Below are 17,927 nucleotides of genomic sequence, written 5' to 3' on the forward strand. Positions count from 1 at the left end.
GAAAGCATGAGCTTCTCCAGCCTGTTTAGCTGTCTGTGTAGTGTTTCATGAACAGAGTGACTTGACTCTTTTATAAAAATTCGAAAATTTGCTACAGCAAGGTACTTCCTCACACTCCCCAACTTCACAAAGATGGTAATGCTGGGGAAAAATAAAAGCAGCCTTCTGAGTCTTCTCTCTGTGCCTTAGTTGACCAGCAGTGGACAGAATTCTGACTTCTTCCTGACCAGTATATCTGTGGCACTGCATATAGTTCTTTGACATACTTACATTGTCAGAATGCAGTATTTATATGAAACTTGGAATAGAAGGTGGAATGGGGGAAAAAAAGATCTGACTCCTTAAATCTAGACTCTCCAGCAAGAATAAGTAACTTAAAATGTAAATGAATCTTTCACTCACAAGATGATTTTTTTTAAAAGAAAGTAGAATTTATAGAATCACTGAACTAAGCGATGTGCTTCCTTTACCTTCTGAAAAGCCTACTAAATTTCAAATGGTAATATTTGTTTGGCTTTTTGTCATTCACAAAAGACCCATCAGAAGTGGAAATCAATTTGCTTTCATGAACATGTTGTGTACAAGATACTGGTTATATAAATCACAGTTTTCTTACTTCGTTGAAAATCTTTTTTTTTTTTTTAAGTGAAGACATGGATTATCAATTCCCTACTTATGCATAGTATTAATAAATATTCTCAAGCATTATAATATCGGGGGATAGGTAATTACACATTCATAGGTATGATGTACCCAAAAGCGTACTTCAGACAGTGAAATGTAAAGAATTTTAAAAATGAAAAATGAGGTAGAGTCTAGCACCTGCAGTGCAACACTTAAAAAAGGATTATTTTACTTCATCATGCGGGAAAACCCTTGATTCCTTGTGACTAAGAGGAGAGGGGAAAAAAAAAACAAGCACAGAAAGGTTACTTGGTTAACAATCCCACCTTCTGCTCTTATCCTATTGGCAAGTAATTAAGGTAATTCTCAGCCAACGGCTGAAATCCATACTGGCTGAAGCAAATGGTCACATCTCTATGAATTTCACATTAACAACTGAGTCTATTTCCTTTGTAAAATGGTAAAATGTTCAGGACAGCAGGCCACATTATAGAGCTTAGGAGGCAAATAGACTATTTCAACAAATCAAGCTTAAGTGGATTGCTAACCTGAGCTAAAGGGCATGGCATACTGTTTCCTGAGTGAACATATGTGCTAGGATCTCAGCACATCTTCTCTCTTTCTAGTCTCTTCCTCTACTACATAGCCTCTCTCCCTCTCTCTCTCTCTCTCTCTCTCTTAACCTATTTTGCTCACTTTATCTTATTGTCCATTTGAGGTAATAAGTCTAACTTTATTAAATGATACCTTCCCACATACGTACGTCTCCATTTTAATTGTGTAGTCACTGGTGATAAAAAACAACGTTACTCCAATGGTAACTTTCATTCTTCTTTCCAGTGTCTTGCATAAAACTGAACAGATTCTAAAAATAAATCTAATATTCCCACATGCCGTGGGGAAATGGAATTCTTAATATAACTATTGAGTTCAATGAAATACTTGTAGATAGATGTCTCTTGAAGGCATTCCCACCCTTTTGCTTGCAGTCTGCAGTACTTGCTAATAATCCTCTCTATACAGTTTCCATTCTTGCTGTGTATATATGGCTGACGGCATCTTCTGTTGGTGCTAGAGGAGACAAGGTGTAGCACTCCCATCAGCTCTCTTCTTTGGGGGTTAACTCGGCCTGTCTACTCAGCACCATAATATTGTGTTTCTGCCTCTGGTAGGAGACCAGGGTTGGTTCTAGCACAGATGGCATTTTACACAGAAGCCCGTGGAATTAGGGGCAGTACAAAGGTAGCAACTGGGTACTGACAGCCCTGATCATTTTCTCCACTTCCACAATGCGTTGCTCTTTTAAAGGGTCAGGAGACAAGACACACAAGGAAGCATGTAGCATATCATTTATTTGGCTTTTGGGTCCTCTGCAGGTTAGCCAAACTAAATGTACACAAACCAAAATGTTAGCCAAACTGAAATGTACACAAAGTCCCCCGTCCGTTATTAAAAAGGTGCCTGTAGTCTGAAGCAGTCAGTATCCTCCTATTTCAAAAAGTGCTAAACGAAGAAAACTTCACACAGAAACTTAATTTATATCAAGTCGCCTTAATAACGCATTGAGAAGGCAACTCAACATGCAGCATCTAGGGAACACAATCGCCCTGGAGGGTGACCCCAGTTTGTTCAATCGTCACACATACTCCAGTCTACATTATCAGTCTTTATTCCACCTTTTGTGCTAATGAAGGTATGTCTTTGTTTTTTCAAAAATAATGTTTTTAAAAAGTTTAATTTGAGTTGGAAATTGCTTAGAAAACCTCACATTTATGGCGATTGTACAGCCACATTAAAAATGCTAAGCATTTCTAATTTAGCCACATGTTCAGGCTCTACTTCTAATTCTCATACTCTTGCTGTTTCAGCCACACCTATGGTTATTTCTTCCCTTCAAGTCTTGAACGCCTCAAAGTCATCTGTGAGGACTGTAATCAATTTCTTCCAAGCTCCTGTCCATGTTGATATTTTGATCCCTCCCACGAGTCATGAATGTTCTTAAGCCAGTCTTGAAGGTGGCACCAGTGACCATGCCTCTTGATGGTTGTGCCCTTGAGGGATCCCTTTCCACGTTAAAAAGGGCTGACCCGTATGAGTAATATAATATTGTGAAAGCAATGGTATGTGATTTCCAAAAATAGATCATTAAAGAAACTGCCATGTCAAAAACAAAAACAAAAAAATCTGGGGAACCCCTCCGAGTCCCCTCCCACTGTGGGAGCTTTTCTGTCCTCTCAATAAATCCTGTTTTCTCAAAAAAAAAAAAAAAAAAATTCTAAGCATTTCTTTCAGGTGAAGAGTTACAGATACTACGATACACCTACATGTAAAAAAAAAAAAAAAATTCCTAAACACAAGAAACCATTTATTTTCATTTCAAAGTAATTCATGGTGAATGTGAAGTTTAATAAATCTGTACTACATCCTACCGTGAGTTAGAACATTCATGTCACACAAAAGAAACTTGCTGACAGTTCAGGGTACAATACTACACCCAGATTTTCATCCAAAAGACTTCTTGGATCAGTCTTTTCCTTTGTTCATCATCATAAGTTATTAAGACAGTGCCACTCAGTCTTATACTTTCAGGCCCCTTTCTATTTATTATTTGCCATTCATTTGGTATAAAGAAGCTTTAATTGAAAGAAAACCTAGAGATCTAGGTTTGAATTAGCAATCACAGACAAAACGTCCCTTAGCAGGAATGTTAGTTTTCCTCTGTTAAAGCACGTATTGTTCTTTATTTTGAGAAACAAGCATATTTTTCTATCCTCAGCCCCTTTACACGTCTCCCTAGTAAGAAACCTGAATCAATCAATGAGATTTAAGCAAGTAATATTTTAAAAAATAGAAACATTTCCTCCCTCCCTCCTTCCTTTCCTTTTTTTCTCACCCTGTCACCCAGGCTGGAGTGCAGTGGCATGTTCATGGCCACCGCAGCCTCTGCCCACCGGGCTCAGGTGATCCTTTTGCCTCAGCCTTCCAAGTAGCTGGAACTACAGCTGGCTAATTTTTTTGATTTATTGTAGAGACGAGGTCTCACCAACTTGCCCAGGCTAGTCGCGAACCCCTGGACTTGGGGAATCCTCTCGCCTTGACCTCCCAAAGTGCTGGGATTACAGGTTTGAGCCGCCACACCCGGCTCCCTTTCCTCTTTCTTTCAAAGTACCATGCGCATAACAGGTAGGAAAACATAGATCGAATCTATGATTTCCCATGGAATGAAAGATGTTCATCTACGTATTCATTCATTCTTTTTGTAAGATGAGAAACGGGACTCCTTCCAGATGGATGTCACTGGAAATAATAGACTATGTCAAGCTCATACAAATGGTAGACAGTCTCATAAATCCTACAGCTCTTCCAAAATGTAAAAGAGAAATACATTTCTTTTTCTTTCCCACCCCGTTGCAGATTTGCACAAACAACTTAATTTTCTTTCCGACTTTTGCTTGGGCAAGCCTCAATAACGTTAAAATAAAAGAGCAAGATGAACAAAATGGGTTGAAATAAAGTGAACCATTCAAGTCTCAAGACAGCACCCACTGAGCTATAAAACTTTGAGTAAAGACTGTAGGTGGAAAAGGTGGGTCTCCTTACCTGGTGTTTGAAAGTTAAGGCGCCTCAGTTCTACAGGGTCTGTGGGGTGGTGTGAAGGGACCTCTTTACTGTTCGGTATGCTGCTCTTTCTAGAGTCAGATTCTGCCCTCTTCCTATAGGGAGAAAATGGAATTTTAAGAAGAAAACAAACAAAAAACCCACTGAAACACAAAAAAGCAGAGCATTGCACCCTTACACCCTCTGCCCCCAAGTCTTGGGTTTGAAAATTTTTGAACCTGGCTAGCGTAACTTTGCTCCTGTTGGTTTTTGTCTATTGGCCTGAATTTTGTGTTGACATGGATGATCTTGAAGTCTTCCTTGAACTCTAGGATTAAAGAGTTCAGCAATCCTTCCTTTAAGGGGTGCTGGTAAGATACGCTTGTCCCCTTGTAGAGGTAGTGGCTCTGATGCACTAGTGTGATGTGTGAGGAACAGAATAGCATTGCTGTAGTAGCCAATACTAAGCTTGTTGCTGCCAGAGAGAAACCACCTGGCCTCCAACTGAACAGTGAAGTCTGCTGCCCACACCCCTTTCTAAGGATATATTAGTGGTGACTACAAAGTGGAGATATACTAGATTTTCCCATAAGACAGGTAATTACAAGTGCATTTCTCAGATGCCAAGTTGTCCTAACATCTAACGGTAGAACTGGGACCACACAAAACCAACATCCCCTTTCTCTTTCGAATTTGAAAGAAAAAGGAGTGCTGGCAGTTAAATGTTAACTGCGGTTAATAATACACTGATGAAAGTTACTCACAGAAAGATCAGAGAAAAGGTAATTTCCCCTAGTGGGTCGAAGGACTCCCCTATGATCACTCAAGGTACCACTAACAGTGCCTTGCTATAAATGTGATTCTTCAAAGAACATATATTGTCTTTGTTTTAAAAGCTATTCGCAAGGTTTACTAAAGACCCTTGTTCCAGCTGTCACAGTGTGATTTTAGTAAATTTCCAAGCAAAAAAATGCTATGTTTGTGCATGAGATTTCTTTATCCATTTAAAAAAAATGATCACAGAGTGGTACTATCTTCTTCCAGCTTGAATTAGATTAGAAACCCATTTAATCGACCAACGGGAGCCATTTTCAAACAGGGTTTTGCTCCAAATGCTGATCCAGCAAGTTCTGTGCTAGAGTCACAATCCTCACATCTCACCTCTGCTCCAAGCAAAGGCATTTTTATTTGGGGAAACGGTGCTGTCAAGTGTTTCGGGATGCTCCCTGTCTCCAGGTGATGGGACTGTGATATAGCTCATTAGTGCTGCTGTGGCCATGGGGTCTCATTCAATGCCACCCAGGTTGTTCTATGGCTAGCCAGAGGGCTCCTGTTAATAGCCTTTCACCCCGTCTCTGCTTATCTGTATAAAATAAAAGTAACCAAGGAATGAAGGGAAGATTGATGCAAAAGGGAAGTGCACTTGATGTGCTCAAGTGCAATGCCTTCGGGGAAACATCCTTGATGGAATACATTTTCTTGGGTGAGTCCTATTAGTCACTTCGCTTTCTCACGACCTTGGATGAACCTGTTTTGGGATTTCCTCTTAGGTGTCAGGTACAGCCTCAGGGCAGAAATGCACTGCCAGGCCATACTACCAGTCACAGGTGAGCGGGGATTTTGAGACAAGCCAAAGGCACTGGCAGCTCCTGTCACACGGAGTAGAAAAGAAGAAGGAAAGGCAAAGAAGAGATGAAAGGCTGGTGAGAAAGACATGAGAAGGAAGAAGAGGACCTCCAAAGACCCTGTGAAGGAAGGACTGAAGGCCAGTGTCAAGGTAGACAATATCACTGTGGTCATGATACGGGTATCTGCCTGCCTCAGCACACTGAGAGATTCATTTACCCACTGAAGAGGCAAAAGTAAAATAGTTTAAATGATATGTCACTGAGTGCACCTAGCCAATCAACCCCACTTGAAACATAATGGTTGGGCTTCGAATTTCAAATAATATCCTTGACCCTTCTTAGGTTTTTGGTTGTTTTGTATAAGTTGCACAGATGCATTTCTTTTTTACTGATGTGTCAGATTCTATGATTAAAGTCTGGATTTTTCCCCCCTTCCTAAGGTGGGTCTACTGTCATTCTTGCAAGATTATGGAAATCAAAATTAGAAGTAACTAGGCAAAAATCTACTTCATTCTTGCAGGTATTATAGAACAACCTCCGTCACTCCTTTTTCCTTGAGGTGGGCTAAGTGACACAGAGCTTGAGGGATATAAAAGAATACTCGCTCTCTCTCTGGCTCCAGGAAAGTTGGAAATCACATCTTGTTGCCAAGATAAGAGTCTCAGAAAACACAGGGTATGGGATTACTATTACAGCCAGTAACCGTAATGAACCAGGAGGGGTGTGCTAACATTTAATAACTAAGTTGTCCCTCATTATTTGTTCCAGTGAAATGACCTCCAAGACTCCTAAAATTCTAACCAGATAGAAAACTAGCGGTTTAAATTTGTTTTGCTTACTTTTCTTTTGGTGACCGCAGCATGGATAATTCTTGCTATCTACATTCTTATCAAATTATTTTTAAACAGTGATATGCTAAAATGGTTGTTTTCTAACACAGGAAAAAAATAATAAGATTTGGAAGAAGAGTTTATTCATCATTAATAAAAATGGTAAAGAGCTTTAAGAAATTGAATTCACTGTCATAAAATATTAAAAGACATATAATGGTCTAAATTAGGCCCAGCATATATGAAAGTGGTAACGTTTTTCCTGATAAATTTTAAGAGGTCTCAGCTGGGCTCAGTGGCTCAGCCTGTAATCCCTCGCCTTTGGGAGGCTGAGGTGAGTGGACTGCCTGAGCCCAAGGGTTCGAGACTCACGTGGGCAGCGAGACCTCATCTCTACAATAAGACAAAAAATCAGCCGGGTGTGGTAGTGCGCACCTGTAATTCAGGCTACCCGGAAGGCTGAGGCGGAAGGATCGCCGGAGCCCAGCAGGCAAGGCTGCGGTGGCCGGGAGCGGCCACTGCACTCCAGTCTGGGCAACAGAGTGAGACTCCAACTCAAAAAAAAAAAAAAAAAAAATTATAAGAGGTCTCATCATTCCTATTTTCAATTAGAAAAACGTAAAGAATAATTCTAGAAACAGATTCTAAATTATGCCTTGCTATATCATACGTTTTGTTACACTACTATTATAAAACCCTAGTGCAAGATTATTTCTTGCAGTGAGAAGTATCTACCACAGGTAGGAGTTATGGGAGTGAAAAGAAAATGGAAGATCACATGACATTTCAGGTCTGGAAGAAACTGTTAACAGTATAAAAACATGGTTGTCCCGTGGGTTCGTGACCGGCCTGGGCAGCGAGACCTCATCTCTACAATAAATCAAAAAAATCAGCTGGGCGTGGCAGCACATGCCTGTAATTCCGGCTACTTGGAAGGCTGAGGCGGAAGGATCGCCGGAGCCCGGCAGGTCGAGGCTGCGGTGGCCGGGAGCGGCCACTGCACTCCAGTCTGGGCGACAGAGTGAGACTCCGACTCAAAAAACAAAAACAAACAAAAAAAACATGGTTGTTTGGGATGTGGATAATATTAACAAAAATGCCACTCTATGGTGTCAAAGGTGTTTAATTTTTACTTGCTCTCACCTGGCTTTTATTTGGAGAGAAAACGAGAACAAAAGGAGACAGTGTGGCAGATCACATATGTGGCCTTAGAACAAAGATATTCAAACATAGGGGTATAGGTTTTCAAAAGAAAGACATGCTTATTGGAAATCTCCACTATTAATACTCAGATAGAGCAGTTCAAACAGTTCACAACATTAAAAACATTAAAAATGTAGTCCCAACTCTATCACCGCTAGGGATATATGTCAATGACAAACCTTCTTCTCAGCGTCTTCATTTATGTAATAGAGGAAGATTAGAAGACGATATCTAATTTTTGGCCCAACTTTCGCATTTTAATAGAGCAGGAAGGCAGTGATTGAGTTGTAAAATGTGGAAAGTGTTATAATGAAAGGTAGATCCCTGTGGATATTAAGCAGGTTCAAAGTGTTTTATCATCAGGCTGGAAAACAAACAGATATTTTGCATGTGTTTTTCTGCTAGGTGAATGGCAACTGGAGGTGCCTGCTGAAACAAGACACTTTCCCAGAGGTGGTAAGAATCCTGTCACTGGAGAAGTGGCTTGCTGACCAATGTAAAGTGATTTTAGAAAGCATAGTGCAGCAGCTGTCCTCTGGCTTTAACATGCATCAGAATCACCTGGCAGGGCTTGTTCAAATACAGACTGCTGGATCAATGGCTAGAGTTTCTGATTCAGTAGGTCTCAGGGTGGTCCCCAAGTCTGGATTTCTATCAAGTTCCCAAGTGGTGATGATGCCACTGCTCCTGGTCCAGAGACCACTCACTGAGAGCCACCGGAATATGACAATGGAAAGAAGAGTAATCTTTGAGATCTTTCTTTTAGTTTAATTTTAATCAGAAATTTACGTGTACGTGTGTGTGTGTGTGTGTGTGTGTGTGTGTGTGTGTGTGTGTATAAGTGCATATGTATATATATGAGTTGGAAAGCTAGAAGATTAGTTTGCGTCATTCAATAATCACACAATGTATTTTTGCTATTATCATTATTATTGCTGTTATTATTCAAGGCTGGAAGACATGGATAATAATTTTGAATGAGATAAAAATTTTCACTAAGGCACTGTCATCCATATTTGGATAATAATTTTGAACGAAGTAAGAGTTTTCACTAAGGCACTGTCTGTAATACTTGCAGGGTGCAAAAATACTAGTATCGTGAGGTGATCTGTAGTCAAATTTGAAAACAAATCTTTGGTAGAAACAAACAGAACAAAACAAAACAAAACGTTTTATGGGACACCTCACATTTCTGCTCTGTAAGACACAGTAACACAAACAGATGCTTGTTTAACCTTGACCACAAACAAAACTCAGAGACTGGTTTTTACTACCTTTTAAACTCGACTTTAAAGATAACTGGCTTTCTTCTCTCATGTAGACAAAATCTTTCATTTATTTTCCCTGGAACCATTTTGATATCAAAATTATCGTAGACATGAAGGCTTTGTTCATCTTTCAATTGCCAGGTTTCTCTTGTATACCCAGCCCCCACTCTCACCTCTTCAATGACTCAAAGTCTATCAGATGCTTCCTGTTTTTCCTTACTAAGCATTGAAGGAGTTTGTTTTCTATTCCTCACCTGTCAGGTTTACTGCTCCATTTTAATGCAGCAAAAAAGAAAAAAGAAAGGCTAAATGTTAGTTGGCCAATGGCAACAAGAGTAACCATGACAACCAAGATTTAAGAAACACTGCTCACAAGCAAGGACACATAACCGACACACATCCGAAAACGACAGCGTACTGAGATTTTAAAAAATAGTTAAAAAAATGTTTACAGTCCTCTGATCACGAAGTAAAGGCGCATGGGAGGGCACATCACTGATTCAAGAATCTGTATGGGTGCGTAAATGCCACATTCACTTTTATTCATCTCCTGCACAATACTGCTACGACTAATTATGTCCCAGAAAGCACTTGATGGTAGAGATATAATTTAAGTTTTATGAAACAGGCCATGAAAAAAACTACTAAGGTACTTAATGGGAATAGAACATCACTCCATAAAAGAAACCCATTCATTTAAAGTAAAAGAAAGTGTTCAGTTAAGATATGTTATTCCTTTAATGATATAAAATATCTGCAAACTGTATTGAACTGCATAGAAATCTGCACAATTGAATAACACACCATGAGATTAAATCAAGTGGCAGAAATAATTTCTTCAAACACCTCTTGACAAGTAAGGCAATCATACATCTCTTTTCCAATAAAGGAGTAGATGCATTTCCAGTTTTGGAAAATGCAATACCCATCATTATTAATCTACAGAGCATAACCCATCTGTATAGCTGGGCGAATCCAGAAAAATATTTTATAACCAGCCATTGACAAGAACAGATATTTTCCCAGTCAAGGAGGTGCTACTCTCTTTGAACACATCTAGCTCATGCTCATAGATGCTTTCACCTGTGATAATATGTAGATTGTTTAAGTCACTATATTTACAGAGAGTATAGCTTTTTCCTGAAAAGAATTAATCCAAACAATCTTCACTTTGAGGCAAACTGCAAAATTTTTAGTGAGCTCCCAGTTGCAAAAATAATGGTACTCAGTCTTTCTTAATGCCAATGAAATATATACCCATGCTGCTGGAGGATCTGGCACCATGAGATAATCCAGTCCACTCCTTTCCAAAAATAAAAGACCCACACTTAAGTTGTACAAACACATACATATGAAGTGAATGATGAAAATGATACTAAACACTGGTTTGTTCTTTACATTCTTTATTTTAAAGGGGTTTACCTAGTGCACCAGGTTTAAAAAAATCCTACAAGTATGTTTCCGACTTGCTCATTTTTTATCAATCACTTAATCAGGGAATCAGGTGCAGGAAAATCTGTTCCCCTGGTTGGAAGAGAGCCATTTAGTGAATGATCACTTTGGGGATTAAAGGGCTGCTTGACCATTTAGATGAACAAATGCACAATTCCATGGAAGGGTCAGCTTCACCAGACACACACATTTATAAATCTTAAAGCTTCTGGAACTGGTACATTTAAATTATAAGCCAAGAGTTTCATTACAACTCTTACCAGCCAGCATACAGGTAGTATGGAGTGACGGAGTAAACAAGCAAAGAGAATTGGATTTGTTGAATACTATTTGACTTGAATAAATTCCATTACTCAATATCGCTGTGCACTAGGCACTGCGCTGGACACCAGGGCATAACGGAGAATAAGACAGAGTCTTACAGTTTAGTGGAGGCAGAAAGTCAAGAAAATGGGCAATTACAGTCATGCGTTAGGTTCTATAATAGAGAAGTAGAAAGTAGCTTAAGAGCACGGTAAAGGGGACACTGAGGCAGCCTGAACTGCTAGAGGGAACAGGAGAGGAGGGAGGCGCCCAGGAAGGCATCTTCGTTGACTCCCAAAGGATGAGTTAAGAGTTAGCCAAGCCGAAAGGAGTGTCAAAGGAGTGAGAGGAAAGACATTCCAGACTTAGGGAGAGGCCGACTCAGAGGCCAAGATTCAGTCAGCATTGTCCAGTGTGGTTGGCTGTGGCTACATATTTCTTCGCAGCATCTCAAAATACTCTGGACTGCATGTCTGTCCTTAACGAAAGCTTGAAAATACATGCGGGTTGACACAAAAAGGGAAGAGCAAAGAAGCAAAGCCTGCAGAGAGCCAATGCTGACGCTGGGAAAAGCTGGACAAGTGGGTCTAGGTCCATATTTTAGTCTCTTAGACCATAGGGTTGCCACACACAAACATCTAGGGATGGCAATTATTTACTCTCTCCATATGTTCAGTCTAGACTATTATCATTCAAGGACGCTAATCTTGCCTAAAGTGTGGCTAAGACATTTCCACGTGTTTTTTTCCCCCAAAGCACATAATATACATTTTCATCCATCTTGCAAGGTTTTTCCATAGAATTAAGTTACATTTTATTTTTAAATAGTTATTTTCTATATGAAAATATTCATGTACAGTGCTACAATAATGTCTGGAAGGCCTTACATATGTAGCAGATATATAGAATATCTAATAACTTTCCATTGCTTTCTGGATTTTTCTGTAGGAGCAGATGGATGTATAGGACCAGTTCTATTGGTTGGTTTGTAATGTTCTCAGATTATAGGACATTATTACTAAGATGTTTTAAGTATCTAGTTCACTCACTTACTTTGTAAATGAGAAAATCTAAGCCCAGAGTGTTGGTGTGACTTCCTACTCCATGTAACCAGCTATCCACAGGGCAAGTTTCCTGACTCCCAGTCCAAATCTTGCTACCATCTTTATCTCTGCAGTTTGCATTTTTAAGTCATGGCTTATAACATATACAGAGTACAAAATTTCAAAAATATCACAGCACAAAAAAATTGGAATACTCTAATATACCAAACATATTTTAATTTTCTGGTGGTTCAGAAGGTATTTTAACAAAGCCTCGGTGACATTTTTATTATTGATTATCAATGTATTGTATCTATATAGACTACTAGATTTTAAAAAGTCAAATGAACAGAATGCCTGATAAAAGAGTGTGTTATTCCCACATTAATATAATTAATAGGCTTAAGTTTCAAAGACTCCTTAAACAGATGGGCAAAACAAACTTCTTATATGGTAAAACTATGCATAGCTACAGTCCTACTTCTAAGGCAAGCATCCTATAAGCAGATGTATATGATGAAATAGATTATCAAGACAATGTGAGTCAGCAAAATTTTATACTCATTCTCTTCTGAAAGCATTACTTGCATACGGGAAGCGAAATATTTTAACAACAACAATAATAACAATGATAAGGATACTTTCAATTCTCAGTCGTTACCAATGACCTGCATGTAAACTGAAAGGCACCTAAAAAAAGGGAATGAGGTGTTTATTACATGATTAGCTTTGCTCCTATCCAAGCTATAAAAGACACTATTCATTGGGTACAGAAGATTCCCTCTTGAACTACCTCAGGATAATCAAGAAGGACATTGTTGGGGCTACTTGAATTTCAAGTCAGGAATGTTCTTTACTGCTGAAGCAAGCATTTCTATTTCAGAAACGCTTCACGGGCCCTCAGATGGTTAGCTAAATATACTTAGCATTCGAGGATGTGTGCATTTCCCAACAATTGCATTAGACGATGCTTACATATGCACACACTAAAAATGCAACTCTATTTTAACAGTCATAAAACCCTTAAATATGAAGCCTTTTTTGCAGGATTAGGAACAATTGTATGAGTTGATTTTTTTTTCCAGGCACATGCAGATGAAGAGAGAAAAACTTAGTTATAGATCTTAAAAGTTATCAGTTATAATCTTATTTCTTCACATCCGCGTGACTGATTCACGAATATCATACACATCTCTGTTACACGGTATGACATAATGATAGTTAGGAGTAGCCAAATGAAATACAACTTAAAAAATAAGGCCTGTATTTTCTCTATTTCAAATAACAAAATATCACGTGATATGGTCTAGAAATGCAATTGTCAACAAACACTTGCTTTCTGATCTGAGTCCCACAGTAGAAAATGACCATGTAAACATTTCCTCGAAAACAATTAGAATCCTGCTTTGCGTTTTCAATTGTTGCATTCTCTTCAGGTAATAAGAGTAGCACGTGAACAGCAGTAGTACCAGCTCCCGCTCAGACTCAGACAGGATCTGTGACTATTCTGGGGCATGTGGGTACCTCTTGCTTTCTGCCTGCATTTCTTACACAGAGAGGTAATAAAATACTGTGGGTTCCTGCAGACACACACATCTCAATGTGGGTTGGTATAGTAAGATTCAAATGATCATCTAAGAGGAGATTTTGGCCTTTGATCACTTGCTTTCTCAACTGTTTTATAGCATAGATAATTGAAGGATGGCAGTGTTCAGGGGAAAAAAAAGGATATTTCTTTCTTTCTTCATAATGCTAAAATAGGATAAGCAATTTAATGGGTTATGGTTATGAACTTCTTTCATTTGTCCTTTATTTTTTCAACCTGCTCGTCATGTTGAAATGACATGAATCACAGCTTTTAAAGGAAAGCTTTTCAAAAAAGAAGTGTTTTGAGGAATTTTTTTTAAGTCAAGATAAGAGGTTATGGGGGAAAAAGGGCTATTCCAGGAACATAAAAATAACAAGGAACCAAGGGCAGAACATAATTAATATAAATCCCCAAAAGGGAGCTATATGGGCAGGAAAAAGAATTAACGGAAGAAATAAGATTATCAGATTAAGCATGTGAGCAAGAACCAAAATGAAGACATTCTCCTTTGATTGTTAAGGCCAAGATTATAGGGGGCAGGGGAGAGGCAGAGAGGAAGGAAGAGGGGGAGGCAGAGGAAAAGAGATAGAAGCTGTCTTGTAGCAGAGGGAAGATATCACTTTCATAACATTCCAAAACATGACACAACACACAGGAAAATGAGAACATAAAGCTTTGTGAAAATAAAATACAGATTGGAAAAACTAAAAATTGGTATAAAGGAATAAAATTTTGAATTTCATTAACCTAAATGTTTGAGAGTATTTTTTAAATAAATAAATAAATAAATAAACAAACACACACACACACACACACACACACACACACACACACACACACACACACAAGAATTATATTTTAAGTCAGAAGGGATACAGGGGAATAATTACTAATATTGTCTATCCAACTGGACCGTGACCTACGGGCAAAAATCTTGTTTATATGTAGTAGAAGCAGAAATAGGATGAGAAAGACTTAAAGATCAGAAAAAAATCAGTAGATAAAGATTATTTGCAATCTAATCGCAAAGACACTGATTGGCACTTGAGAGTTTAAAGACTGGATTATGATGTTTTAAAAAGGAAAATGGTACTTGGCATCCCTCTTTGACCACTTACAAAAAGTCACTAGTGAAGATCTGAAATAAGGGTTAGAAGAAAAGTGGGAGAGTATTCTCCATCTCTCTCTTTTTCCCTTCTTTATGCTTTAATTTTTAGCTGCTTTTGCTAAATTTTGAGAACCAGCTATAGGGAATTATTTCAGCACCTGTGCAAATTAGACTTTTGAAGTGTGTGCAAATGTGCAAGAGTATAATAGTGCTTCAAGAAACACTGAAATTGAGCAATAAATCATCCGAAGCAATCAAATGAACACTTGCATGGAATTATTTGCTTATGAATGTGTTACTCTCCCAAACGTCATGGAAAGTGCTCATCTGCATGAAGCCGCTCAGAAGACGGAGGCTAGGATGCACGAGTGCTGGATGACAAACGTCTGTGCCACACACTGAAGGAGAGTCCAAAGAGAACAGTCTCGGCTTTTTGATCTAACTCCAAGGGACACACTTTTCCAACCATCAGAAACCATACCGAGGCATTTCTACTAAAATCAGGCACCGAATGACAGCAAAACAACGATCATCAAGTCTTCAACAATCAAGCAGCTCCTAAAATGGTCATCGAAATACTGGGCAAACCTACCTCTTATACAGAAGAATAGCAATGACAATGCAGATAATGAAGACCACGGCGAGGACAGGCCCGACAACCCAGATCAGCCCTTCTTCCTCGTCTGTGATTGGCTGTGGGTCCAGATCCATCGACACAACGGGGTCAGAGTAGGGGCTGGTTGCATACATCTTCTGAGGAAAAGCAGAGTCCGTTTTAGTTACAGGATGATGGCTTTCTAGGGGTATCTTTAGCATGAGAGGAAACGAAAATCCAGGACATAGTAGATTGGATCCTAAGTGTGTGAAGCAATGTTTGCAAAATAGAGGGAACAAAAAGAAAGGAAAGGGGAGAGAAAAAGGAAAAAAGGAAGACGTTCTATAATGTAACTTTCCTTATAGAGTGTAATTTCCTGTAATACAATAATTTTGATGGTACAAATTACTTCATAGATACTTTTTTTATTGGGATCTGTATGGCATATTAAACAATCTCATGAAGTGTCAAGTACCGGTAACCGACAAGTCACAAAATGTTGAATGAACATTTACGCTGTGCCAAAGGGCTAGGTGCTATGTATAATTCTAGAGAAAAGTTAAGAGTTCCAGCCCTCGAGGTGTTATCATACAGTTAAGGAGAACAAAGTAAATATTTATAAGGCAAAGTAAGTTAGTATTTAATTAAACATTAAATTATGCCAGTAGTCCTTAACACTACCGTGCTACTTAGTGCTTAGTCCTATTGTACATTAGTTAAAAAATGAAGTCCAAACAATAGACACGCAAAGTTTACAACTTCCAAATATAATTCCAATGTTCAAGCTATAGATGTAAGATGTACAGAACTGATAATATGGCTTTATAAAACAGCATTTTTAGAACTTAAAAGGATTTAACAGTTCCCATTTCATTTTATTACACTTACTGCTCAGTTGGTATATTTTGTCCCAATCGATAGTTAATAATAAATATACCTTCAAAACATAGCTACTTGGAGAAGAAATGGACTAAATGTCTATGAATTTTTATTTCTATAATATCCTAATTTGTTCTGTCCTATTTTAGCCTATCTTAGAAAAACATTCCCTTGACTCTACGCCTCACTTAAGGTCCGTTTTCTTTTTACTTTCCACCTTCCATAAAGAATAACACACATACAAACAAATAAATAAAATTAAGTTTAAAAGACCAACACATATCACATATCCCCTGGCTGCTCTGATTCTCCTGACACACACTCCTTGAACACTACCAATGGTCCTATTTTTCTCATGTGCCAATAATAACTGTCTTTCTTTCTAGACATCCTTTCCAGATTGGCCACAGGTGATCAAGTCTTCTTGAAAACTGCCCTCTCTGTCTCTCCTCATTCCGTACTCCACTGGCCCTCTTCTAATCTTTCCAACTGCCAGTATCCCGCTGAGTTAACTGCCTCTGACTCCCTGCTTGAACAACATGCTTCAAGTCTATTCTCCACTAGCTTCTCTTTTCCTCCCCTATCAGTCAAGGTCATCTCCAGCGTTATACACCAGCCTCTAGGCAGATTACTTCATCATGAATGCTCCTAAACTCAGAAACTCTACGAAGTCCCAGACTTCATTTCTAATTGTTTCTAGAGACTCTGACATGCATGCTCAAATTCAGAATTGCATGCATTTCCCTTCTTCCCAGATACTCCTTCCCCTACTCTTGATGTCCCAAATTCTCTGATCCTCGTAGTATCTAAGAATGGATACTGATTTTACCTTAGGAAACAGGAGTGGAACGGAAACCCCGATTTGACCTTACCAGTGACCTTGGGTCCACCTACTCCCTGTCCAGTCTCTTTTCTTCGGAACCTTATTCATGCTCTCCTAACCATACCAAGAGTTTCTTCTTCCTTTTAATAGTCTCCACTGCTCCTGGAGTTATTGTCCTAAACTGCAACTGTAAAACCAAGAGGCTCTCGGTGATTTCCAAATAAAACCCAGATATCTTAGCATGGTTCTTAAAGGTATTTTGCTTCAAACATCCTTGCCACACACAACATATTCCATCACAGTGAGCCTCTTACCACGACTCCCTGAATGCCCTACTCTTGACTGTTAACGCTTTCCCAAATTCCACAACATTCAGCCCCTAAAGTTTAACAACTCTCCAAGACTCCCATTTGAATACTGCCTCCATTGAAGGCAGCCTTTCTTAACTGGTGGCACTCAATAACTCCACAAAAATAGGTAAAAATAGTCAACGTAAACATTTTCTTTAGTCCTTTATTCCTATTTTAGTGGCACTCACCAAACTCTACTTTGGTGTTTTATTTGTGCATAGGCTTCACTCTCATAAATAAAACTTTAAGTTCCAGGAAGGCTGGGGTGTATACGCTACTTGTGTTTACATGCTTAAAACGCTAGCACAGAACTTCGCACTTAGTGGGTTCTCAGCAAAACTCTGCTGAATAAAACAAAACAAAATGCTCATCTTTCCAAACGGCTGAGATTATCCAGCCATAAGCACGCAGACTCGTTTTTCATGACCAGTAAAGATTTTAATTTTTTGACCGCCATCATTTCAACACTGAGTTTAGGGCATATATTCCGAATTTAAGTACGACAACACACAGCCAAGCAGGAAGACACATGCTTCACTGAATGCTTACAGACTACTCTCTCTTTCTTTCCATTTTCTTCACTGTGCCCAAGGAAGAGATTGACTAGACTTTCAGATTTTCTACTGCATTAAAAGA

General features: G+C 38.8%; 1 protein-coding gene across 10 annotated transcripts in view; it reads right to left on the reverse strand.

The window, feature by feature from the left end:
• Nucleotides 1–17,927, reverse strand: part of PTPRD (protein tyrosine phosphatase, receptor type D) — a 416,835-nt gene that overhangs the window by 121,910 nt on the left and 276,998 nt on the right. For 4 of the 10 annotated variants that reach the window (XM_021710780.1, XM_008054814.1, XM_021710781.1 and 1 more), the window contains 2 exons: nucleotides 15,237–15,397; nucleotides 4,225–4,337 (listed from right to left, as the gene is read on the reverse strand). In XM_021710780.1, coding sequence (XP_021566455.1) covers nucleotides 4,225–4,337; nucleotides 15,237–15,397 — 274 coding nt within the window. Of the gene's footprint in view, nucleotides 1–4,224; nucleotides 4,338–9,404; nucleotides 9,420–15,236; nucleotides 15,398–17,927 lie in introns of all 10 variants that reach the window. The other 6 variants (XM_008054813.1, XM_008054812.1, XM_021710779.1 and 3 more) reach the window with 3 other exon arrangements.

This window comes from Carlito syrichta, unplaced genomic scaffold (genome assembly GCF_000164805.1).
Source record: "Carlito syrichta isolate Samal-C Ts95f unplaced genomic scaffold, Tarsius_syrichta-2.0.1 Scaffold301531, whole genome shotgun sequence".
NCBI classification, from domain to species: domain Eukaryota; kingdom Metazoa; phylum Chordata; class Mammalia; order Primates; family Tarsiidae; genus Carlito; species Carlito syrichta.